Source organism: Staurois parvus, unplaced genomic scaffold (genome assembly GCF_062004578.1).
Source record: "Staurois parvus isolate SC_StPar_1 unplaced genomic scaffold, SC_StPar_1.0 ptg000365l, whole genome shotgun sequence".
NCBI lineage: Eukaryota > Metazoa > Chordata > Amphibia > Anura > Ranidae > Staurois > Staurois parvus.
In genome coordinates this window covers 4,782,096-4,806,390 of record NW_028318161.1, presented here as the reverse complement: position 1 = coordinate 4,806,390, position 24,295 = coordinate 4,782,096, and the positions used below count along the sequence as shown (strand labels likewise).

At 43.4% G+C, this 24,295-nt stretch overlaps 1 protein-coding gene across 1 annotated transcript in view; it reads left to right on the top strand.

Annotated features, from left to right (window-relative positions):
* ABCB7 (ATP binding cassette subfamily B member 7) overlaps window positions 1–24,295 on the top strand; it is a 210,601-nt gene that overhangs the window by 17,946 nt on the left and 168,360 nt on the right. Inside the window, exons 2-3 of the mRNA XM_089685209.1 lie at window positions 16,463–16,543; window positions 20,682–20,768. Coding sequence (XP_089541335.1) covers window positions 16,463–16,543; window positions 20,682–20,768 — 168 coding nt within the window. The remainder of the gene's footprint in view (window positions 1–16,462; window positions 16,544–20,681; window positions 20,769–24,295) is intronic.

The window sequence follows — 24,295 nt, the reverse complement described above, 5'->3', positions numbered from 1 at the left end:
AACACAATACTCCGCCATGGATTGAAATCCTGCAGTACCTGCAAGGTCCACCTCCTCAAGAAGGCACATGTGCTGGCCCGTCTGAAGTTTGCCAATGAACATCTCCATGAAGGATTGGGAGAAAGTGCTGTGGTCAGATGAGACCAAAATTTAGCTCTTTGGTATTAACTCGATTCACCATGTTTGAAAAAAAACAAAAACAAAAAAAAAAAACAACGCTGACTATGACCCTAAGAACACTAACCCTACAGTCCAGCACAGAGGTGTAAACAATATGCTTTCGGGCTATTTCTCTGCTAAAGGTACAGGCTGACTTTGCCACATTGAGAGGCCAACGGATGGGGCCATGCATTATAAAATCTTAGATGAAAACCTTCTTCCCTTGGCCAGAACACTGAAGGTGGGCCTTGGATGGGTCTTCTAGCATGACAGTGACCCAAATCACACCACCAAGGAGTGCCTCAAGAAGAAGCACATTAAGGTTATGCAGTGGCCTAGCCAGTCTCCAGACCTTAATCCTATAGAAAATTTGTGGAGGGAGCTGAAACTTCGGGTTGCCAAGCTACAGCCAAGAAACCTTAAAGTGGTAGTAAACACACTTTGTTAATTTTTACCTACAGGCAAGCTTATAATAAAGCTTAGCTATAGGTAAAATGAATATGCACCATTTAGGAGATATTATGGGGTTTTTTTTTCTTTAGCTGGCGCATGCTATCTGAAGGAACAGCATACCCGTGCCGTTCCTTCAAAGCACTGTGCCATGGCCCGTGACTCCCATGCATATGCGCGGGAGTGACTTCATTGCGGCTCAACCAGTCAGATGTCCGGAGCTTGCGAACCTAGAAGGAAGACAGGGTGAAGATGAAAGCCTTTACAGCGGTGACAGCATGCTGCTTGAGAGCTTCGTTTTTAAGCTTTTAAGTTTTACATAATGTGCTAGTAAGCAATGTACACTAGTTCATTATGCCATTGCCTTGCAGGGAGTTGTTTTTGTTTTTTATGCAGTTTACTACTGCTTTTAAGGATTTAGAGAAGATTTGTAAAGAGTGGACCAACATCCCTCCTGAGATGTGTGCAAACCTGGTAACCAACTACAAGAAACATCTTACTTCTGTGCTTGCCAGCAAGAGTTTCTCCACCAAGTACTAAGTCATGTTTTGCTTGGGGGTCAAATACTTTTTTTTGCTCGTTGAACTGCAACTCAATTTATAACATTTTGTATTGTGTTTTTTCTGGGTTTTTGGTTGATATTCTGTCACTATCATTTAAAATACACCTATGATAAAAATGATAGACCCTTCATTTCTTTTTAATAATAATATAGCGCATACAATGAAAACTCGGATTTGACTAACGCATTTAGAAAAACAGTTTAAGAATTGATCCAAATGTAAAGTTTGCAAGTTGCCAATATGTGATCGACAAACCGCTTACAATTTTATTAATGCCTATAGGGAAGCATTCCTGGCATGCTTCTGCTTAGTCCTCATCAGAGAGAGTGGGGCCTCTGATGTCTGTAAGTAACTATTATAATGGACAATTTAGTGGTTAAAGTAGTTCACCTTTGGAACATGTTACATGTTCCATCTGTTTTTAGGGTGGAACATGTAACATGTTCCCATAGCTGCAGCCGCCGCTCCCCTCCCTCTGACAGATAGTTGCGGAAGAAGTTTCCCCGTACTGTCAAATTTGAAAACTGCATGGATCTGCGGGGCTCCACCCACACGGCCACGTCATTCGTTCACAGTGTTCTGAGTGCCTACAAATCCTGACAGCCTTAGTGGCTGTGGGATTGTAGTTTTTCAATGAACTATCACTGCACTGTGGAGCACTGTGGTCGTTCACTGAAGCTTCCTGTCAGTTTATCTGCTTGCTTGTACATCCCGTACGGCTAGCAAATATTCTGACAAGTCTACAGGAAACCTGCATGGCTTCAGCAATCTAGTGATTGCTGGTGCAATGCTTTACAGGCTCCTTTGGACAAAAATGGACAGCGCTGAGGAAAGGAAAAGCCAATAACTGGCAAGTTTGTTTAACCACTTCCAGTCCGGACACTTTTACCCCCTTCCTGTCCAGGCCAATTTTCAGCTTTCAGTGCTATCACACTTTGTCAATTGCGTGGTCATGCAACACTGTACCCATATGATTTTTTTAGCATTTTTTGAGAAGGATAAAGCTTTATGTTGGTATTTATTCACCACTGGGATTTTTATTTTTTTTGCTAAATAGTATTTCATCATAAATCTTTCTCCAAAATGTATTTTGTTATCTTTTTAGTAAAAAAAAAAAAAAAAACCCAAATTAGTTTATAACCAAAATTATAATTTTTAAACTTTTTTTTTTTTTTTTTTAATTTTTGTTTTTTTACATACTGTCACCCTAGCAGTACAGTGTCACCATGGATCGCGGTGCTGCACGCTCCCAGGCAGCACGTACAAGCAGGGTGCGGGGAGGCCGTTTATAAACAGCCACCCGCCCCTGCACTGCCACCATCTGGCTGTTTTTATATACATGGGCCGGATGGGAGGTGGTTAACATGTGATCAGCTGTGGTTCGACACAGCTCATCACATTTTATTATTATTATTATTATACAGGATTTATATAGCGCCAATAGTTTGCTCAGCGCTTTACATTATAATGGGAGACAATACACGAGACAGTACAGTAACAATACGATTCATTACACGAGGGGTTCGAGGGCCCTGCTCCTTGGAGCTTACAATCTAGGAGGGAGGGGATAGTGGTACAGGAGGAAACAACTGTGGGGGATGAAGTGGTAGGAAGAGTGGAGGAGTTCAGTAATTAGCTGAGGGTGGGGTAGGCTTCCCTGAAGAGATAGGTTTTATGGGTGCGCCTAAAGGTGAGGAGAGTAGGTGATAGTCTGATGGATTGGGGTAGGGAGCTTCAGAGGATGGGGGAATCCCTGGAGAAGTCTTGGAGGCGGGCATGGGAGGAGGAGACCAGGGACCTAGGGAGTAGGAGGTCTTGTGAGGAGCGGAGAGTACGTTTTGGGTGGTATTTGGATACCAGATCGGTGATGTAGTTTGGGGCAGTATTATGAACAGCTTTGTATGTCAATGTTAGCATTTTGAATTTTATCCATTGGGCAATCGTAAGTCAGTGGAGGGATTGGCAAAGGGTGGTGGCGGATACGGAACGGTTTGTGAGGTGGATGAGTCTGGGCGCAGCATTCAAGATGGACTGAAGTGGGGATAGCCTGCGGTGAGGTAAGCCGATGAGGAGGGAGTTACAGTAGTCAAGTCATGAAATAATAAGGGAGTGAATGAGTTGCTCAGTGGTTTCTGGGGTTAGGAACGGACGTATTATGGAGATGTTGCGGAGGTGAAGTCTAAATGAGTTAGTCAGCGATTGGACTTGGGGCTGGAAGGACAGATTGGAGTCTAGGATGACACCTAGTACTCTGGCTTGAGGGGAGGGACTGATGGTGGAGTTGTTGATGGAGAAGTCTGGGGGGCGCGGGCTGGGGGGAAAACTAGGAGCTCAGTTTTGGAGAGATTTAGTTTGAGGAAGTGGAGTGATATCCAATCCGATATGTCGCTCAGTAGGCTTGTGATACGGGTGGAGACTGAAGGGGTGAGGTGAGGGGTAGAGAGATTTGCGTGTCGTTGGCGTAGAGATGGTAGTTGAAGCCGTGAGACTGTATCAATTGGCCAAGAGAGGAGGTGTAGATGGAGAAGAGAAGGGGCCCGAGGACAGAGCCTTGAGGGACCCCGAGAGAGGGGGAGTGAAGAGGAGGCGGTATCGTTATAGGTAACGCTGTTGTTTTAGCTGGTTTTGTTGTCCACCCCTCATTTGTTGCTTGAGAACGTCCCATGGTCTATGAATCGATTCTTGTATCCTGTACTGTACGATAAAGATAATAGGAATTTTGACATGCCTGTAAACTCCATATCTTGAAGTATAATACTTTTTTTTTTTTTTTTCTCTGTGATCTCCTTATTGCTTGCTAAAAAAAAAAGGTTGTCGACTCCCTCAGTCGACAGGGTTATATGTTTACACTGGGGAGAAGATCCATCAAAGAATTTGCAGTGTCTAATCACCCAATGGTAGCTAAATACTGTATACACCATGATCTGTGAATTGATTCCTGTGTCCTATACTATACTCGAAGATATGCAGTTTTTGTGTGATTATGTGATGTTTTAATTACATTTAATAAAAAGGAATTACTGCAGTTGTGAGAGGTTGAATGTATGAATATGGAGCATATACAGTAAGAGCCCTACCATTAGAAAATTATTTTTTTTATATTTTTATTTTTACACTGCAGTCTTCCTGAAATGACTTAAAGGCTAACCTCACAATAAACTGGCTTATGTAATCTTATCCTAGTGTTTTGCCCTTTGTGCCACCCTTTCTCTCTGTAGACTTCAAGATTTTATGCAGCCTCCCTTTAAAACAAAGCAAAAGTTCACAAAATAGGCTTCTCACACGGGTTCTCACCATCAATCAAACTGAAATAGTATTCAGCTTCATGTCTCTCTATGCAGCTTTGCAGCACTGCTTATGATTGTTGGTCCTCCTGACCATCTAACACATTCAGTGCTCGTGTAGCAACTGCTGTACCTCAGCTCTGTGTCCTTTCTGCAGCATCCCAGCTGCTCTGTCCCCATGGACTGTCTTTCATACTAAGAGGCTTGTGCCATGCACCCCTTTCACTGCTCCCTTGCAATCACTGACCTCGGGAGGGTGGGGCCCTGAGCTCTGATCCCAGCTCCGATAAGAAACACAGACTGCCTAATCACACAATGGCATGGCCTCGCCCTGCCACAGTGTATAATAGTCCATCATTGCTTGCAGCATGGATAATAGAAAGGCAGGACTGACAGTTTTAATATTGTTATTGTTAAAAAAAATGATAAGGATAAGTTCATCTTTTGGACAAGAATAATACATGCACATTTTTTTGCTGGTTAAAAAAAAAATGCATTTATTATTTTTGTCCAAAGGATCCTGTAAAGCAGTGGTTCTCAACCTTTCTAATGCCGCGACCCCTTAATACAGTTCCTCATGTTGTGGTGACCCCCAACCATAAAATTATTTTCGTTGCTACTTCATAACTGTAATTTTGCAGTGGGAGGACTAGCGCCCCATCACTGATGTCAGTGGGAGGAATAGTGTCCCATCGTTGGTGTCAGTGGGAGGAATAGTGCCCCATCGTTTGTGTCAGTGGGAGGAATAGTGCCCCATCGTTGGTATCAGTGGGAGGAATAGTGCCCCACCGTGGGTGTCAGTGGGAGGAACAGTGCCCCACCGTGGGTGTCATTGGGAGGAACAGTGCCCCACCGTGGGTGTCAGTGGGAGGAACAGTGCCCCACCGTGGGTGTCAGTGGGAGGAACAGTGCCCCACCGTGGGTGTCAGTGGGAGGAACAGTGCCCCACCGTGGGTGTCAGTGGGAGGAACAGTGCCCCACCGTGGGTGTCAGTGGGAGGAACAGTGCCCCACCGTGGGTGTCAGTGGGAGGAACAGTGCCCCACCGTGGGTGTCAGTGGGAGGAACAGTGCCCCACCGTGGGTGTCAGTGGGAGGAACAGTGCCCCACCGTGGGTGCCAGTGGGGGGAGGAACAGTGCCCCACCGTGGGTGCCAGTGGGGGGAGGAACAGTGCCCCACCGTGGGTGCCAGTGGGGGGAGGAACAGTGCCCCACCGTGGGTGCCAGTGGGGGGAGGAACAGTGCCCCACCGTGGGTGCCAGTGGGGGGAGGAACAGTGCCCCACCGTGGGTGCCAGTGGGGGGAGGAACAGTGCCCCACCGTGGGTGCCAGTGGGGGGGAGGAATAGTGTCTCATCGTTGGTATTAGTGACACAAATGATGGGGCACTATTCCTTCCACTGACACCAATGATACTTACCTTGCTGACTCCTGCTCCAGCCTGGGCTCGCTCTCTCCCTCTCCCATCTACAGCCTGCATACCTGGCTGCAGCAGCAAAATTTGCACTTACCTGTCAGCTGTCTTCCTTCTCTGGCCTCTCTCTTCACTTGCTCCTGCAGCTCCCTCGATCTTCTTTGATCTACGCGCGCTGCCGCTCGGCTCCTCCTCCCCAAGCTCCACCTCCTCGCCGGTGATTGGCCGCCTGTGTGCCTCTCCTGAGCTACAGTTCCGGTGGCCAATCAGCGGCGAGGAGGCGGAGCTGTTGAGTGATCCCGGAGGTGTGGCCAGGTGACAGGGGCAGCGTATCATCCCGCCCACACATCGCCTGAGACAGAGGAGCGGTGTCTCGGTTCCTAAGACCATCGGAAATATGTGTTTTCCGATGGTCTTAGGAGACCCCTGTGAAATGGTCGTTCGACCCCCAGGTTGAGAACCGCTGCTGTAAAGCATTGCACCAGCAATCACTAGATTGCTGATGCCATGCAGGTCTCCTGTATACCTGTCAGAACATTTGCTAGCCGTACGGGATGTACAAGCAAGCAGTTAAACTGACAGGAAGCTTCAGTGAACTACCACGGTGCTCCACGGTGCAGTGATAGTTCATTGAGAAACTACAATCCCACAGCCACTAAGGCTGTCGGGATTTGTAGGCACTCAGAACACTGTGAATGAGTGACGTGGCCGTGTGGGTGGAGCCCCGCAGAGCCATGCTGTTTTCAAATTTGACAGTACGGGGAAACTTCTTCCGGAACTATCTGTCAGAGGGAGGGGGGCGGTGACTGCAGCTATGGGAACATGTTACATGTTCCACCCAAAAACAGATGGAACATGTAACATATTCCAAAGGTGAACTTATACTTTAACCACTAAATTGTCCATTACAATAGTTACTTACAGACATCAGAGGCCCCACTCTTCCTGATGAGGACCAAGCAGAAGCATGTCAGGAATGCTTCCCTATAGGCATTAATAAAACTGTAAGCTGTTTGTCGATCACATATATTGGCAACTTGTAAACTTTACATTTGGATCAATTCTTTATCTAAATGAGTTAGTCAAATCTGATTTTTCAGCGTTTGCTCATTGTATGCGCTATATTATTTTTTTTTTATATATATATATATATGCTAATTTTTCCCCATGAAAGTGGAGTTAACCTTTAAGGACTCTTTGCAGTTAACTCTGAACACAAGCATCTAAGGAAAAAAACTGATGCACATGGGATTTACCCTCCATTGTGTGTTCGGTCAATGCAGCAATGGATAATAATTAAAATGTACTCTAACTGAGGTACACTTTACTAGCCTTGAACAGCGCACAATACTTTGAAAGGGCCCTTTTAAGGCTCTCAAGTTTTTTTTGTTTTTTTTTGCCCTAAAAACCCAACAAAGAGACTTTCACAATAAATAATTTTCTCCACATCATGTCCTCAGCTACTTATATTTTTAAGTTTCTATAAAACCCATCACTCTATATGTAGCAGTGGTGTTGCCCCCAATTTCCAGTTGAGGAGCGCACCCTGTCCTATTATACTTTGCGCCTTGTACACAAAGGGAATGCGTGTCCCATCTTCTGAACTTTGAGCTGCCTGTTGATGCACGGAGCAGCAGCAGATGGGAATGTGCACATAAAGGTGAGCCACACAAGTGTGATGTGATTGCAGACCAGCTTACAGCTTCATCAGCTGCACAAAGCTACACAGAAAACAAAGACAAAGGAAAAAGAGGCGTGTAGTAAGCAGTATCAACTTGCACTTACAGACTTCCAAAGGATAGGGCGCTTTGTACACAGCCTCCGCCAACAAGGCAGAACAGATAACATGAGGGCCAGCAGTGCCACTGGATGATGGCTCTATCCTTCCTCCCCCACCACTGTATTGCTGACAGACCCAGCTGAAAACATGGCATATACCTGCGCCTTGAAAGCATTCCACGTTTGGGGCTCAGTCAAGCTTGGCCACTCCTTATCCCAACCTCTGTAATGTGCTGGGATACATCACTGATCAATAGATAGGAGAGAGTGGGATCAAGCCTGAGTTGTACTGGAACAATTGAGATTTACACATTATTTTAGCTACCAATATTAACTTTGTGGTAAGCAGTTTAAACTGCATTTTTGCTAAAAAATTACATAAAACTTCAAAAAATTATATCGTTTCGGAAAGTAGAAGCCCTGCTTGAATAAAACTGGCAGCTGCAATTTTTTTATGCCGCATGATTAGGTGACAGTTTCTCGTTATCTATTAGAACCCTGATGTCACTTCTACCTCTCACTGCACCCAATCATGCACATTCGCAGTACGGTAAATGTGATCAGGCAGGCGTACAGTCACCCAGACTTCTTATGCTGAAAAGCCAGTCACCAGCTGAAAAAAAAATGGTACCAAGCTCATGACTGCAGTTTTAGCCATGAACTTGTTTTAATCACTTGAATTCCAGGCCAATTAAATACTGCCTGTGGGCGGCAAGTGGTTACATTTACTTTTCAATGTATTATTTCCACTAAAGGTAACTTTTTCTAATGCAGTCTTCATAATTTTTGTTTTGGATTTTCCTGGGTATGTGACAGGTGTACTTTTAGTGTACCCATATCAAGTCCCATTTTGTCATTGTCATGTATGATAATGACATGTAGGTTGAGGTGATTTTAGCTATATTGGTGCGACAGAAACAATTGAGTACTGCCCTTGATACTTTTTTTGTTTTTATTTGTGCTAACATACAATTTCTCAGCACACGCTTTCGGGGTGTGGCCCCTTCATAAAGGTCCACACAGTACTAATGCACAACGTTTTAGCAGAGTCTTAATAAGACAATTTCCATGAAGGCGAAAAAAGAAACAGATAACAAACCAACTGTACACAGTAATGGTAATAAATGAATTCTAATTCCTTAGCCCTCTCCATGCCTTCTCTCCCCAGCTTTCCAAGCTTAATTACCATTGCTGTGTAGGTTTGTTTGTGCTTTTTTTTTTTTTTCTCTTTCCTAGAGTTTGTCTGTCTTATTAACACTCTACGAAAACTTTGTGCATTAGACCTTGATGAAGGGGGCACACCCCAAAAACTTGTTCTGAAAAAATGTATGTTAATGCAAATAAAACAAATATTGTGGACTGTACAAAGATGTACTGTATAATGACATGTACAAAGTGTGCTTCCTGCTAATACGGGAGTCTGACATGCAGAGAGATTCTACAAATCTGTATGTAAGATTCAATCATATCAGAAAAGCAGGCCACTTTATTAGGTACACCTTGCTAGTACTGGGTTGGACCCGCTTTTGCCTTCAGAACTGCCATAATTTTTCATTGCATAGATTCAGCAAGGTGTTGGAAACAATCCTCAGAGATTTTGGTCCATATTGACATAACATCACACAGTTGCTGCAGATTTGTCAGCTGCACATCCATGATGCAAATCTTCCATTCCACCACATCCCAAAGGTGCTCTATTACATTGTGATCTGGTGACTGTGGAGGCCATTGGAGTACAGTGAGCTCATTGTCATGTTCAATAAACCAGTTTGAGATGATTTGACCTTTGTGACATGGTGCATTATCCTGCTGGAAGTACCCATCAGAGGATGGGTACACTGTAGTTATGAAGGGATGGACATGGTCAGCAACAATACTCAGGTAGGCCGTGGTGTTTAAAAAATGCTTAATTGGTACTAAGGGGCACAAAGTGTGCCAAGAAAATAATATTCCTCACACCATTACATTACCACCACCATCCTGAACTGTTGATACAAGGCAGGATGGATCCATGCTTTCATATTGTTTATGCCAAATTCTAACCCTACCATCTGAATGTTGCAGCTGAAATCGAGACTCCTCAGACCTGGCAATGTTTTTCCTCATTTTTTATATTGTCCAATTTTGGGGAACTTGTGTCAATTGTAGCCTCTGTTTCCTGGTCTTAGCTGACAGGAGTGGCACCTGGTGTGTATATAAAGAGAGTGGATAGGTGCCAAGAAATATGCAGTCCACATAGTCTTTAAATTAATGGACATGTGGTTTAAAGTTCAGGCGGAGGGTAATCTGTCTGAGACACCAGGGCAGGATGTGGTAGAGTGAAGCAGAGCTCTAGAGTAGAACAGGGGAAGAGAGCACGTGACACTGACGTCACGTGCTCTGGCTCCTCCTTACGCATTTCATCATCAATGATGTTGGGGCAACAAAACACGTAGGGAGGAGCCAGAGCGCATGACGTCAGCGCGCACTGGAATGTGACGGCCATCTTGTTGGCTTGAAACTCAACATTTATCTACCTGGTGACATGCTGTTTTACATTTTCTTATATGTACATTTTTTTACTACATTTGAGGCAATAAATTCTATTTATTATACTACACTATGAGGATTCTTTTTGCATTTTGAACGGGGTTGTCCTCCTATGAGGATAATTCTTTTGTAGGTTATACCGTCGAGTTCATTTTTGCTGTGACAGTTTGGAACCAAATAGTGCCCAGGTCCACAGATTGCCTTTTGGATTTCATACAGCGCATTTTGACCCATCCGTAACTGGGGGTCAAAATGATCCGGTAAGAGGCAGTGTGTTTGGTGATGGTGGATTTTTCTGTCTTTTCCTCCTGGACTTTTTTGAGACATCCTATAGTAGCACTGAGGATCCAGGAAAGAGGGGCTAATTCCCTATACCTCTATTTTTATGTATTGGACTTTTATGTTTATTTTATGATTATTTGAAGTGCTGCACTTTGTATATTACTTTATTTATATTGTTGCCTGCAATATTGTGGTGGCTGCTCATTAGGTTTATTATTTCTATTTGTATAATTGTATACCAATAGTATACCATAGCACAGAATTATATAGGAATTTTTTTTCTAGGTAAACAATAGTAGCAGATTCCAGTAGCATTTGATTAAATCTAGGACAGGCAGATCTCTGACCACCTTTGTTGTCTGTGAGAGATTTACACATGTATAACGTTGTGCATTCAGATTATGGGTCATTTTTTAGACCTTGCTTGTTGATACTTTGGCCTCTTAATGGCCTACTGGCAGCTTTCAAAGATGTAAATCTGAAAGAAGGCAAGGTATATTTGTTGAAGTTCTGCTGTTGTGCAGTTGCCTCCATAGCCCATATGTAGTACTATCATTCAGCATCTACTTGGAGCAGCTTTTTGTATGTCAGATTTTACTATCGCTGTGAATGGATCTGTTGTAGATTGGGCTTGCTAGGTCCAAAAAAGAAGTCCACTAAAGTCCTGCCGGGCAGAAGACAATAGTAAGGAAGTTAAGGGCACTGCATACTGCCTTTTACTTATGTACAATGGGGAAATAGATGATAGTTTAGGACTTTATTTTTACATGTTCCTTTGAATTGTATAAACACGTAGACTCAATGGAAATTGGTCCTTTTTAAACCTGTGTGCGAATAAACACTAAAAGTTTGCATTTGGGGCAGTAAAAGGATCCTGTGGTTGAAATATAATATTGATAGATTGGTATAGGGAGTGTGTGCTCCTATAACTTTGACAGTTTTATTATTTTAAAAAGTGATCCTGCAGCCACCTTTCCCCTTTTACGATAATGGCATTTCCTGTGGCTGTTACTGTTAATTTTGCATGCTGATGCGCAACCATGTATCTCTTAGGCCCTTTTCACATAGGCCAGATCTGATTTTGATCAGATGGGGATTTGTGCATTGATATCCCGCTGAGCTGAGCGGCCAGATGACCGGTCCGTGTCTGCTTTTTTTATGCAGAGCGGACACAGACAGCCTGCTCTGCTCTATGGTCAGCCAGATGTAAATTGACTGGTTATCCATTTACACCCGACTGCCCTATAATACCATCCAGCCAGACGGAGAGGAATGGATCCCTCTTCCGTTTGTTTTTGCTGGATCGGATTAGATTTGAGGTAGCTTGGTGTAAACAGACAGGAGTCCATTTTAGATCTGGCTGCCCATAGAGGAGAATGGAGGGTCCAGTTGGTTCCTTCTGAAAAACCTGATCCCCTACTGAGCTGAGCTGAGCGGAGCTTCTGGGATGACACAGCCATGTCTGTTCCGCTTATGCAGAGTAGACATGGACACAGCCTACTCTCCTCTTTGGGCAGCCAGATGTAAACGGACCTGCTGTCAATTTGCCCCCAACTACCCGCCAATCTGATCCAGCCAGATGGAGGTAAGCAGATCCCCATTCCATTTGTTATCAGATCAGAGGTAGTCACGAGTCCATTTATAGCCATCTACCCATAGAGGAGAATGGAGGGTCTGATAGAACACACAGGCGGACCCGACCGGAACTCTTGCGTGAAAGGGGCCAGAGACTTTTCTGGACACAAAGGTCAAGAAATTGTTTTTTATTTGTAATGGTTCTTCCATCTGTAACTTTTCACTAAACACAGGCTTTTATTATCTTGTGAGGCCTTGTGAGTAAGGTGGAGCATATTCTGCGCTTCTGTTTCACCATGATAACATTTCCGGACTCTTTACATTTTGTGTAGATTAGGATAAAGATTGTGTTGATGGCTTGGCAGTTTAGTTTGTTGCAGCTGTTTTACAGGCACACAACTTGTATGTTTAATATTGAAGCATGAAGCAGTCCACCAGTTACATTTGCAACTTTCAATACATTTGGTAAAGGATTAGGCAATGTAAATTGACTGTTTAATAAACTTCACTCACATGCTGTGTTCTGAGAAATAATCAACACCCAGGCCAAGGAAACTGCAAGATACCCATCCCCTGTAAATGCTAAGTATACAACTTGACCCCAATGGTCATAATACAGCATGCTCCTTTGAACTCCCACTACTGGGGCCTATATTTCTATGGTTACATTGGGTCTCCTGTGCCCCTCCTGTGGCGGCAGGCCCTTTTAATGGTTTATTTTATTTCCCTGTAATGGGTGGTGTTACCTTGCCCCTTCTTGTCTGTTATGTTGATTCGTGATGGTTTTTCCCCTCCCCTCCCATTCCCCCTCCCCTCCCATTCCCCCTCCCCTCCCATTCCCCCTCCCATTCCCCCTCCCATTCCCCCTCCCATTCCCCCTCCCATTCCCCCTCCCATTCCCCTCTCATTCCCTTTCCTCCCCTCCCATTTCCCTCCCCTCCCGTTCCCCTTTCCTTCCACTCCCATTCTTCTTCCTTCCCTCCCCTCCCATTCCCCTGCCTTCCCCTCCCATCCCATTCCCCTTCCTTTACTGAGTTGGGCATAGCCTCTTTACCAATAATTGACAATCTGTGATGCTTAAATTGATAGCTTTTAAGTTTTATTTGAGGTTGGCTCTTTTTAATACTGTTCTCATCATTAGCTGATAATGTTTTTTCTGCTTTTCATGATGCCATATGGAACCATTTCTATGACAGTGTATTATGTCTCTTGGTTGTATGATACAATTTTTCAATAAAAATGATTGAAACAGAACTCCCACTATTGGAAGCTGTCAATGGATACAGATAATTAATCTTATTAATTAAATATTGTTTCAAATGAAAACTAACCTTTTAGAAATTGAGCTAAGGGTTACAGTTTATAGGTTTGATTCTGTATTCAGGATTTTTGCCAATGTCATAATACATTTTCCCACAGTAGTATTTGTATGGCACATATGCTAAAAGATAGTCATACTATGAATTCTTGACAAGTAGCTAAAGTACAGTTGAGAACATGTGTGAACTGTACTCCTTTCGGAACTATGCCTTATCCTATTGTTGAACTATTGAAGAACTGAGGCTTTATTTTGACTTGTAGTGAAGTGTTGAGTTGCTGTGTACATCCTTGGCCTAGCATCTATAATGCTCCACAGGGATCAATGTAAAAACTAAAGCTGGGTATACACATTCATTTTTTTTTTTTTTTCGTTCAACCAGAGGGTTGAACAAAAAAACCTGGCAGATCCCCGCATCAACACAAATGATGTGTGATGCAAGGATCTCCCTGATCAAGCACTGATTGAATTCTGGATTTCCAGCAGGACTGTTTGACAAAAAATGATCTAATGACAGCAGAATGCATGGACCAAAAGTCTGTTTCCTGCTGAACTGGCCAATTCTTGGGCCCTGTATACCCTGCCTAAATATACTTTATTCAGGCACCACTAGACACTGTTGGCACTTTTTAGGCTAGGTTAGCTTCAGTTCACAGTATTTAGCATTCTAGAAGTTGAAAGTAACTCTATTTTTTTTCTTTTTTTTGTTCTGTTAATTAAAATAGCAACTTGTAAAACTATGCAAAGAAATGTGCAATTTATATATTCGATCTTCAAATATTTATTTATTTTTTTTTACCATAAAAATGGAATTACGTTTTTAATGCATAATTCACAATTTAATTCCCGATTATGGACTGTAAAAAAATATTTGTTTACCTATACACTTGCAGCTGTTTGCACCTTCAAAGTAGTCTCCTTGTGAAGCAGCGCACTTTTCTAGACAACTGTACCGCTGTCGGAAATGTTCCTGGAATTTTTTTTCCGTAACGGTGTACAACATCTTTGTCGCGGTGCACTGAATGTCATAAAATCTGTGTCCTTTAAGACATTTTTTCATTTTGAAAACAGTCAAAAGTCACGGGGTGCTAATTCAGGGGAATAAGGTAGTTGGTCAAGTTTTGGAATGGATTTCTGGGTTAGGAGCTTGTGAACACCAAAAGCATCATGTGCAGGAGCATGGTCAGGTGAGAGTTCTAATCTTTCCTTTCAGATTCCCATAACCTTTTCAGAATTTCCAAGTAACAATGTTGGATTACCGTTGTACCATGTTCTATGAACTCATAGTGAACTATCCCTTTGTGATTAAAAAAAAAAAAAGCACACTTGCATGGTTTTGAGCTGAGAATGAGACATGCGTGGTTTCTTTGGATTAGGTGAGTTCTTTATTTTCCACTGTATGCTGTGGCAGATCATACTGGAAACCTCATTTTAGTCACCAGTAATAACCCTATCAAACACCTCTGCATTCCTTTAAAAAGATCGAATGACATTTGAAGCAGACAAATCATTAATTGATATTTTCTGTACGACATGTTAACCACTTGCCCTCCGCCCTATAGCAGAAGTACTGCTACAGGGCGGCACAGCTGCGCAAAATCATGTGTATACAGTTAGGTCCATATATATTTGCACACAGGCACAATTTTAGTTTTTTTCAGGTATTTACCAAAACCTATTCACTGTCTCCTGTGACACCAGTATGGTGATCAGTGCTAATAAAAAGCACTGACACTGTACTAATGGCATTGTGCATGAAGGGGTTAACATGTGGGGCGATCAAAGGGTTAACTGTGCCATTTTACAGTGTGTGGCTGTGTTTGTGCTTCACTGTAAGCACACAGACATGCAAAGCAGTGTGCAGGAGCTGACGGGGGGGGGGGACTGTTTTGTTTACTAAGTGTTTCTCCCCTTCCCCCCATCAGAGATCCTCGGCAATCACCGGGTGCCAGCGAGTATAATCACCCGGAAATGCAAAATCGTGTGTGTATGTATATATGTGTGTATATGTGCATATATATGTGATTTTGCGCACAGCTGCCACCCTGCAGCAGCATTTCTATGGGGCGGAGCTGAACCGGTTAAAGTAACGCAGCGCCATATCTCAAATTGCCTGGTTAGGAAGGGGGGTAAATCCTCTGTAGGGCAAGTGGTTAAAAAGGAAGCCATGAACACAGCACATCACATGGGCCCTTTTTTAATGATAAATGTTTGTAGCTTTTCAGCTAAGGAATACTCATGAAAGCAATTTATATATAACAGCTGTGCCCTGACTTCAGTTAGACTACTGTTACTTCTGCATTTTTACAAAGAGCTCTGTATATTTTGTATTCATTTTGCTTTTAGGCCCCATTTACACCTGAGTCAAAAAACTGACCACACTGTGCTCCTCTGCCTAGTGTAGTCTGTTTTTAAAAGGAAAGCAGAGGGACTGGCAGGAACACCAGGGATGTCACAAAAAAGGAAGCAATACAAAGAGAACAGGATTCTTTTTCATACATGGTACAGCAGGCACATATCAGGAACATGAAATGTTGGCCTGGCATATTCTTCAAAGTATTCTTTCCAGGAATTATACAGTTGGATCTCAGAATGTACATAGTACTATCACACTTGGATTTCAGTTAGAAGATTGTTTTTCCAAAAAGCTACCAGCACCCTTCAGATATTTTTCTAAGTATAAAGATGAAAGCATTTTAATGTCTTACCATTTTTGACATGCAGAGCTCTTCACTTTGGGATGTCCACTGTAATGTACCACCTGTAGCTTTGTGCTCTTCTTTATGGTTGTAGGTATGAATATAGTCACATAGGGGAAGGGAGCTCTGATAATGTAATGGGACTCTGATTTACAAAGAAGTAAAGACTGCTGGTGTCTCTAGAGGCATGGAAGCTGTGGTGGTACAAAGGGCCCTTTGTCATTTTGCATTTTTAATGTTTGTTTTTAATTTGCTTTACACCTGCTGCCTGTGTTTTTCTGGCTCCGTTTCAGCGTTATATTCTGTGCTTTCCTCCTGAGTATCACAAAGCATGAAAGCAGAGGGAGAAACGGTGCTGCTTGAAGAGCTAATATTCCTTTTTGTGCTAATATGACCTTGTTTTTCTCCTCAGGTGCTACACACACTCCCAAGGCAGACCGTTTGCCGCATTTGGGGGAGAGAAAATTCAAGACACTTGTTAGATGCTGCAAAGGTATTAATAGCTTCATCCTATTCTGAAAGCTTGGGGATAAGATGGGAAACACCTTGAGAGCATTCACCATTTTATTCCTCAGTATAATGTCTTGTTTTATGTGCATGGAGGAATGTAATTCCTCTGCCTGAAGCACAATTAAATGGTTTTTGTGCGAAATTTGAAATAATGTTTCAAGTCTGTGTTAAACGGCTTGTTATTTTAAAATACACATGTGTAGTACATACTATACACATAGGGGCTGATTTATTAAAACTGGAAAAAGAAAGCCAGAGTATTAATTGGAGATGTTACCAATAGCAAACCAATCAGGTTTCATAATTCATTTTATACAAAAAGGTGCATTCTGATTGGTTGAAAATGGAAATCATTTACCCTAGTTTTTGCTTTTCTTTTCTCCAAGTTAAATAGATTACTCCAATATGGTGCCCTGGGACTGTCATTTACAGATCATCAAACATATGCGTACACAAGTTGGCGCTACTGAACAGAAAACGTGCTTCAAGAGGGGCTTGTCTGTTTGATGGCTCTTCAAAATCCCTTAGTCCACAGTTGCATATTTGTGGTGTGTTACCGCATGGATGTTAACGTCAGCACTTCTTCCTGTACTGCGATTCTGGCTCAGAAATGACATATTTTATTTATTAATATTTATTTCAGACATTTATTTAGTGCCAACAATTTATGCAGCATTTTACATATTGTACATTCACATCAGTCCCTAGCCCCAAGGAGCTTTCAGTCTAAGGCCCCTATCTCATTATATATATATATATATATATATATATATATATATATATATATATATAACTCACGGGCCATTTTAGACAGAAGCCAAAAAACCTACCAGCATGTCTTTGGGTTGTGGGAAGAAACCAGATTACCCAAGGGAAACTCACAAAATCACAAGGAGAACAGGCAAACTCCGCTCCATGTAGATAGTGCCCTGGCTGGGATTCAAACCAATGATTTCATTGTTGCAAGGCAGAAATGCTCACCACTAAGCCACTGTACTGACAAAATCATGTAAATTCTAGTGCCTGTGCTGTTAACATATGGTTTCTCGCATACAGTACATCAAATCCTGGTGCTTTCTTTTAGCTTTAATTGCTTCAATACACTATACACTGATAGATCTAGCAGGCTAAACAAAAAAAAATCTAACAGTGCAGATGGATGAATCCCCTTGCTGGGTTACTTTATTATTCAAACAGTGGCTGCGTCTAAATTGATGCAGGAGCTATTATTCTGACAATTCTCAGCTGGGTTCCTTTAATTTTTCTTTCAAAGGATGATCTGTGGGAAAGGGCTGACAGGGCCATTCACAATGCAAGCTTTTTGCAGGCAGGAGAAGGCATTTGCTCAATCTCCTCTCTGCCAGTGGTCACAGAGGATGTAACGTACTAAAGCTGGCCATACACTGTGAATTCTTCGGCCAGTCCCTGATAAATCCGTTGAAAATTGCCAGCTTTAGACTGTTACAATCTAAATGGGAGAGAGGAGATTTAGCAAATGCTTTCTCTTGTCTGAAAACACTGATAACACAAGTGTTCCAGATTGCTATTCCAGTCTGATCACTTGACAGGATCCTAAAGCACTGCTGTCAACTCATCCAGTAAACTTGGGAGACAACTTGGAATCTCAGGACATATTCTTCTACTTCTGAAGGCTTCTAAGTAGGGCTTGGCCAAGGCAGGAACATGATAGGCTCCTGCCTTGGGGACAGTGGTTGCGGAAGCTCATTTGTGGTGGGAGCTTCCCTTGCCTCTTTGCACCTCTGTTCTCTTCAGCACTGTGCAGGCATACACAAAGAGAATGGTTCTTCTGATTTATTTAGTGAAGCTTTCAGTGTGACAGCCGGTCCCACTGTGTATAAAGAGCTGAGAGCACATCCTAAAACACAGAATGGAGTAAACTGGCTGTCATATTGAGCACAGAGCTCTGCTGATTGTAATGGGAGAGTAACTTGACTAATATAATCTGCAGGGCAGGGTTGACAGCGTGACATCTGAATCATCATCTTTTTTTTCACTTTTGTTAGACATTCTGGTTTGCGTTTAAATATGGAGAAAAATATAATTTAAGGGTCAGCAATGAAAATCCCTGCAGTTTTCTCTGTAGGCCACACTGTAGTATTTCTGACTTGGCAGGCAACTGGCTTCTGTACTTAGAAAGTTTAGGGCAGGTTCACACTTGTGTGCAAAATAATGCAGCTAAAACTTCATCTGCTTTTACTTGTGATTTTATGCGTGCTTACCTGCATCTTTTTCTCATATCGCATTTTGCTGCGCTTTTTTTTCCCTCTGAGTTCTCTGGCTATTTCCTGTGTCATCATTTCCTTTTCCTGTTTGTAGGTGATTGAGGGGAGAGATAGAGGAGCGTTATATTTCATTGTGGTGTTCTAAGAGTTCTGTAATGTGTTTGGCCGCTGCCCTTTTTTGTGTCTTCACTTTTTAGCTCTAACTATATTGAGGAGGAGAAGGATGAGATTGGACCATCAACATTGGTACTGTGTTCATCCTGTGTTTCATGATAGTAAAGGCCAGTTCTGGTCCTTATACAGAGACCCTTCCGATCTAGTAAGGGTTTTAGGGGGAAGCCCACTTATAAAAAAAAAAAACAAAAACCTACCACCCCCCCCCCCAAAAATCCATACCAGATCCTTTAGGTCTGGTGTGACTTTTAAGAGGAATCCTAAAATAAAAATGTGTGGGAACCCCTAAAATGTATACCAGCTCCTTATTCCGAACTTGTGACCTGGCAGGGGCCAGGAAAGTGGGGGACAAGCATGTGCTCCCCTTGAAACATACCAGGCCACATACCCTCAACATGGTGTGGGGGGTACCTTGCCAGGGATGGCCCCCTAGCAGTATTCCCCGTATTGATGAAGACAAGGGCATCTTCCCCACAACCCTGACTCTGTGATCATGAGGGGGCAGGGAGGTTACTTAAAAGAACCCTCCCCTCCCCACATGAATGAGTAAGGGGTACATAATAACCTTGTTTACTCATTCATAGAAAAATACATCAATCGTAAAGAATGACACTACCCTTTAAAAAATGGCTTTTTTTTAATGCTGCCCTAGCTCAATGTTCCCAACCACACTGCTACACACTTAACCAATCACTGTGTTTTTTACATTGGATATTATTGCAGGAATATATCATATGACCTCTCCCCAGCATGTCAACACAGCTGGGCGGGCCTACAATTATGTTACCAGCATCCCTGTTCATTTTTAGACATGTTCAGCGGGGAGGGGAATACCCAAACCATACAGTCAGCAGGTGCCTCCTCCTGCGGGTGTTCCCATTGTGTTTGAGTTCACCTGCAGAGCAGTGCAGGTAAAATGCAACATGCCTGAAAACTGCACACATTGGGGTTGATTTACTAAAACTGGAGAGTGCAATATCTGGTGCAGCTCTGCATAGAAACAAATCAGCTTCCAGTTTTTATTGCCAAAGCTGAATCGAACAAGCTGAAGTTACATACTGATTTGCTACCATGCACAGTTGCACAAGATTTTGCACTCTCCAGTTTTAGTAAATCAACACCAATGTTTTCTGTGCGCCCCTGCAGAGAACTGAGTTTTTATCCCCCCCTCCTTCTCCCAATTATTGTGCCCTTAAAGTATATTTAAAGGCATTTTTTTTTTTTTTTTTTTTTAGTTTTTTTTAGGATAGAGAGGGATTAGAATATCTGTCAGTTTTTTTTGTGTTTTCTTTTTTTTGCTTTTACTGTCTTTGCCCCCCATTAGGGAGATTCACTCTCTCTATTTGTCATGTTTACCATTATCATTGGAAGGGAAGGTAAACTATAAACCCAAATGACTCAAGAATGGTAACAGATGAGAAATCTTTCAGCGGGCACACTAGTTCTGGTAACCCTGGTGACAATCATGTATTATCTCACCATGGAGGGATTTCCACTTCCTGTTTTGGCTTGGGACAGGAAGGAAAATCTCCCCAATAGGACACATATGGTTATAACCCTCCCTTACCCTATCCAAAATTAAAGGACCTATGAATTTCCTTTACATAAGTAAAGAGTAAGATTTTTTTTTTTTTTTTTTTTATGTAGTTGTTCTCTATTCAAAGGTAGATGTCTACCTTTTAAAACGGTGTTTTTATATTGTAGGTACTATCGGGATGGCCATCTACCCATATAAGGTCATGCTGGCATGGGCATGCAGGAGGTGGACTTCACACAGATCCCAAAGAAGGGGTAAGGAAAACAGACATTTTGTATTCATTTACCTTCACCCTAAATATCCGTACTTAAATTCATTTTATGTGTGTGTGTAACTTTTTTTACTTTTCACTTAACAGTTGTTGGTGCTAAGCTATAAATCAGTAGTATATGCTGTAGGCCTGTGTTATTTTTTGGGGTTGTATTTGATATGTGCAAAGACAGATCATACAAATACTTATAAGTATAACATTGAATTAAGTAATGACATAACAAATATTAGAAAATATAGCAATAATATTTCGCTAAAGATGTTGTTCCTGCCACGGAGTTCCAACTGCTTGTGCAGCGTGGCACAGGTAATCACAGACACGTGTGATTGCAAGCTCTGGGTTAAGACTAAATATTTCCAGCCTAGCGGTATGAATATACTGGACATGTATGTGGGAAGTGTCCATCCCCCCACTGCTAACACATGATGACTGTCAGGGACACACCCCCCCCCCCTGCCTGCTGTCCCTTCTCAATGCTCTCCCTTTGATCCACCCCCCCCTCCCCCCTTTCAGATTCCTTCTCTCCTGCATCAGCCTACATCAAAGGCTGTGCAGGACGGGAGGAAACACCCCTCTGTGGTGCGGGTAGCACCTCTCCTTAGCGAAGCCACCGAGGAGTCGGACACCCCGCTGGGAATCCACCGCACAGGCCGCCGGGGTGTCTCCGCGTGCCCCTCTTCCCGCACTCTGCGCCTGCCGGAGACAAAGGCCGCGCTCCCTGAAGCGCGGCCGGAGTGAGGGGGGCGTGCCTCTTTGCTGTGGCAACACGACGCTGGGCTGGTCGTTGACAGGGGGGAAGCGTCCTGCTCCAGCTTAAGAAGGCCTGAGCGGGACCCAGCCCGTGGTGTTGGTCCCTGGTCACGCTGTGAGTCGCTGCTGGGAGGTCTGCGCTGAGGCCAGACCTCCACAGCCAGACCCCACTGAGCACTCTGCTGATCCCTGGGGCTAGGGTTACCTGCCGCTACCTGCTGCCTGCTGTGTGTGCCAAGAAGTACTCTGCCAGTTACCCGCTGTGTGTGCCCAGAAGTACTCTTCCAGTTACCTGCTGTTTGCCAAGGAGTACCGCTACCTGCTGTGTGTGCCCAGTAGTACTCTGCCAGTTATCCGCTGTGTGCCAAGAAGTACCTTTGCCTGCTATCCGCTGGGTGTGCCAAGAAGTACTTTACCCGCTGTGTGCCAAGGAGGACGTTCGCCTGCTATCTGCTGTGTGTGCCAGAGGTGACCCCTGCCTAAACCGTGAGTGCCCCTATTCCCCCTACCTGGACTGTCCGCGAATCGCCTTATTCCCCCTGCCTGGACTGTCCATGAATTGCTCTATTTTCCCTCCCTGGACTGTCCATGAATCCCTCTATTACCCTGCATGGACTGGTGCCATTGAATGCCCCTATTTCCCTGTCCAGGCGGCCCCATTGAACACTCATACCTTTTATGCCTGGGTTGCCCCCTGGAACCTCCCTATTACCCTTGCTGGACTTGCCCGCTTAAATTAATACTTGCTCGGGCCATCACTAACCAAATCGCCCTATCGTGGGCCGGATTACAATTGTTTCGGGCTCCGCCCCTCTCGTCCCTTTTTTGGGTACCCGGACGCTACCTTCCTACCCTGATTGTCTCCCATATTTCAATAAAACTTTGTGTTTATTATCCTCCGTGTGTGTTCTGTCCTGCCTACGCTTCCGTCACAATGACCTTCTAGGAATAGATAGCACATTCCTGAAAGGAGATTAGTTGTTTGGCTTGTTTTGTCCAAATAGTTTACAATACTTTGTCCTTGTATAGCCCTTTAAGCAAGGCTCGGAGGCATTCCTAAACATTAGTGAGCCACAATATTATTAAGAAAATATGTAGCATACAATTTCCCTATCAAGGCCTATGTGCCCTAACTCATTGTAGCCAGTCACATTTCAGCAGATTTCTTTGGTCTTGTCTCAGATAAATTGATACTGGTGTGAGAATGTTTGATGGCTTAACGATACAGCAAAGTGTTATGTTTTCTGGTCAACAGACAGTTTAGTGTTTGCCCGGGCTTTAGGATTTCAAAGTCCTTAAGTGTGTCTGAACCCAAGAACAAAAATTCAATTCACAAATCCTGAGATGTGGTGGCTGTATTCATTTTTTTAGGCTTCTTCTCCTTCACTTTTACCTAGTGAGCTTTGCATTAACACACTCTGTAATGTAATTGTTTTATAGTTCAGAGTGTTAGTGGGCAACAGTGTAGCTGATAAGAGTGCAACACAGGCAGCCTGTCAGAAGTTATCAACTCACAAGTTTCCTGGCAGGATCAAAAGGTCATTTTTGCATTTACTGAACACATACACTATATACTGTATTGCCAAAGGTATTGGGACACCTGCCTTTACACGCACATGAACTTTAGTGGCATCCAAGTCTTAGTCTGTAGGGTTCAGTATTGAGTTGGCCCATCCCTTTGCAGCTATAACAGCTTCAACTCTTCTGGGAAGGATGTCCACAAAGTTTAGGAATGTGTCTATGGGAATGTTTGACCATTCTTCCAGAAGTGCATTTGTGAGGTCAGGCACTGATGTCAGACAAGAAGGCCTGGCTCGCAATCTCCACAGTAATTCATTCCAAAGGTGTTGTATTGGGTTGAGGTCAGGACTCTGTGCAGGCCAGTCAAGTTCCTTCACCCCAAACGCTCTCATCCATATATTTATGGATTTTGCTTTGTGCATTGGTGCACGGTCATGTTGGAACAGGAAGGGGCCATCACCAAACTGTTCTGACAAAGTTGGAAGCATGAAATTGTCCAAAATGTCTTGGTATGCTGACGCCTTAAGAGTTCCTTTCACTGGAACTAAGGGGGCAAGTTCAACTCCTGAAGAACAACCCCACACTCTAATCCCCCCTCCACCAAACTGTACACTTGGCACAATGCAGTCAGGCAAGTACCTTTCTCCTGGCAACCGCTAAACACAGACATGTCCATCTGATCGCCAGACAGAGAAGCATGATTTGTCACTCCAGAGAACACGTCTCCACTGCTCTAGAGTCCAGTGGCAGTGTGCTTTACACCACTGTATCCAACTCTTTGCATTGCACTTGGTGATGTAAGGCTTGGATGCAACTGCTCCGCCATGGAAATCCATTCCACGAAGCTCTCTACACACTGTTGTGTTAATCTGAAGGCCACACAAAGTTTGGAGGTCTTAAGCAATTGACTCTGCAGACAGTTGATGACTTCTGTGCGCTTCAGCATTCACTGACCCCACTCCCCAATTGCTTCCACTTTGTTATAATACCACTAGCAGTTGATCGTGGAATATTTAGTAGCAAGGAAATCTCACAGATGGATTTATTGCACGGGTGGTAACCTATCATGGTACCACACTTGAATTCTCTGAGCTCCTGAGAGCGACCCATTCTTTCACAAACTTGTAGAAGCAGTCTGCATGCCTAGGTGCCTTGATTTTTATACACCTGTGGTCATGGAGGTGATTGGAACACCTGAATCCAATGATTTGGAGGGGTGTCCCAATACTTTTGACAATA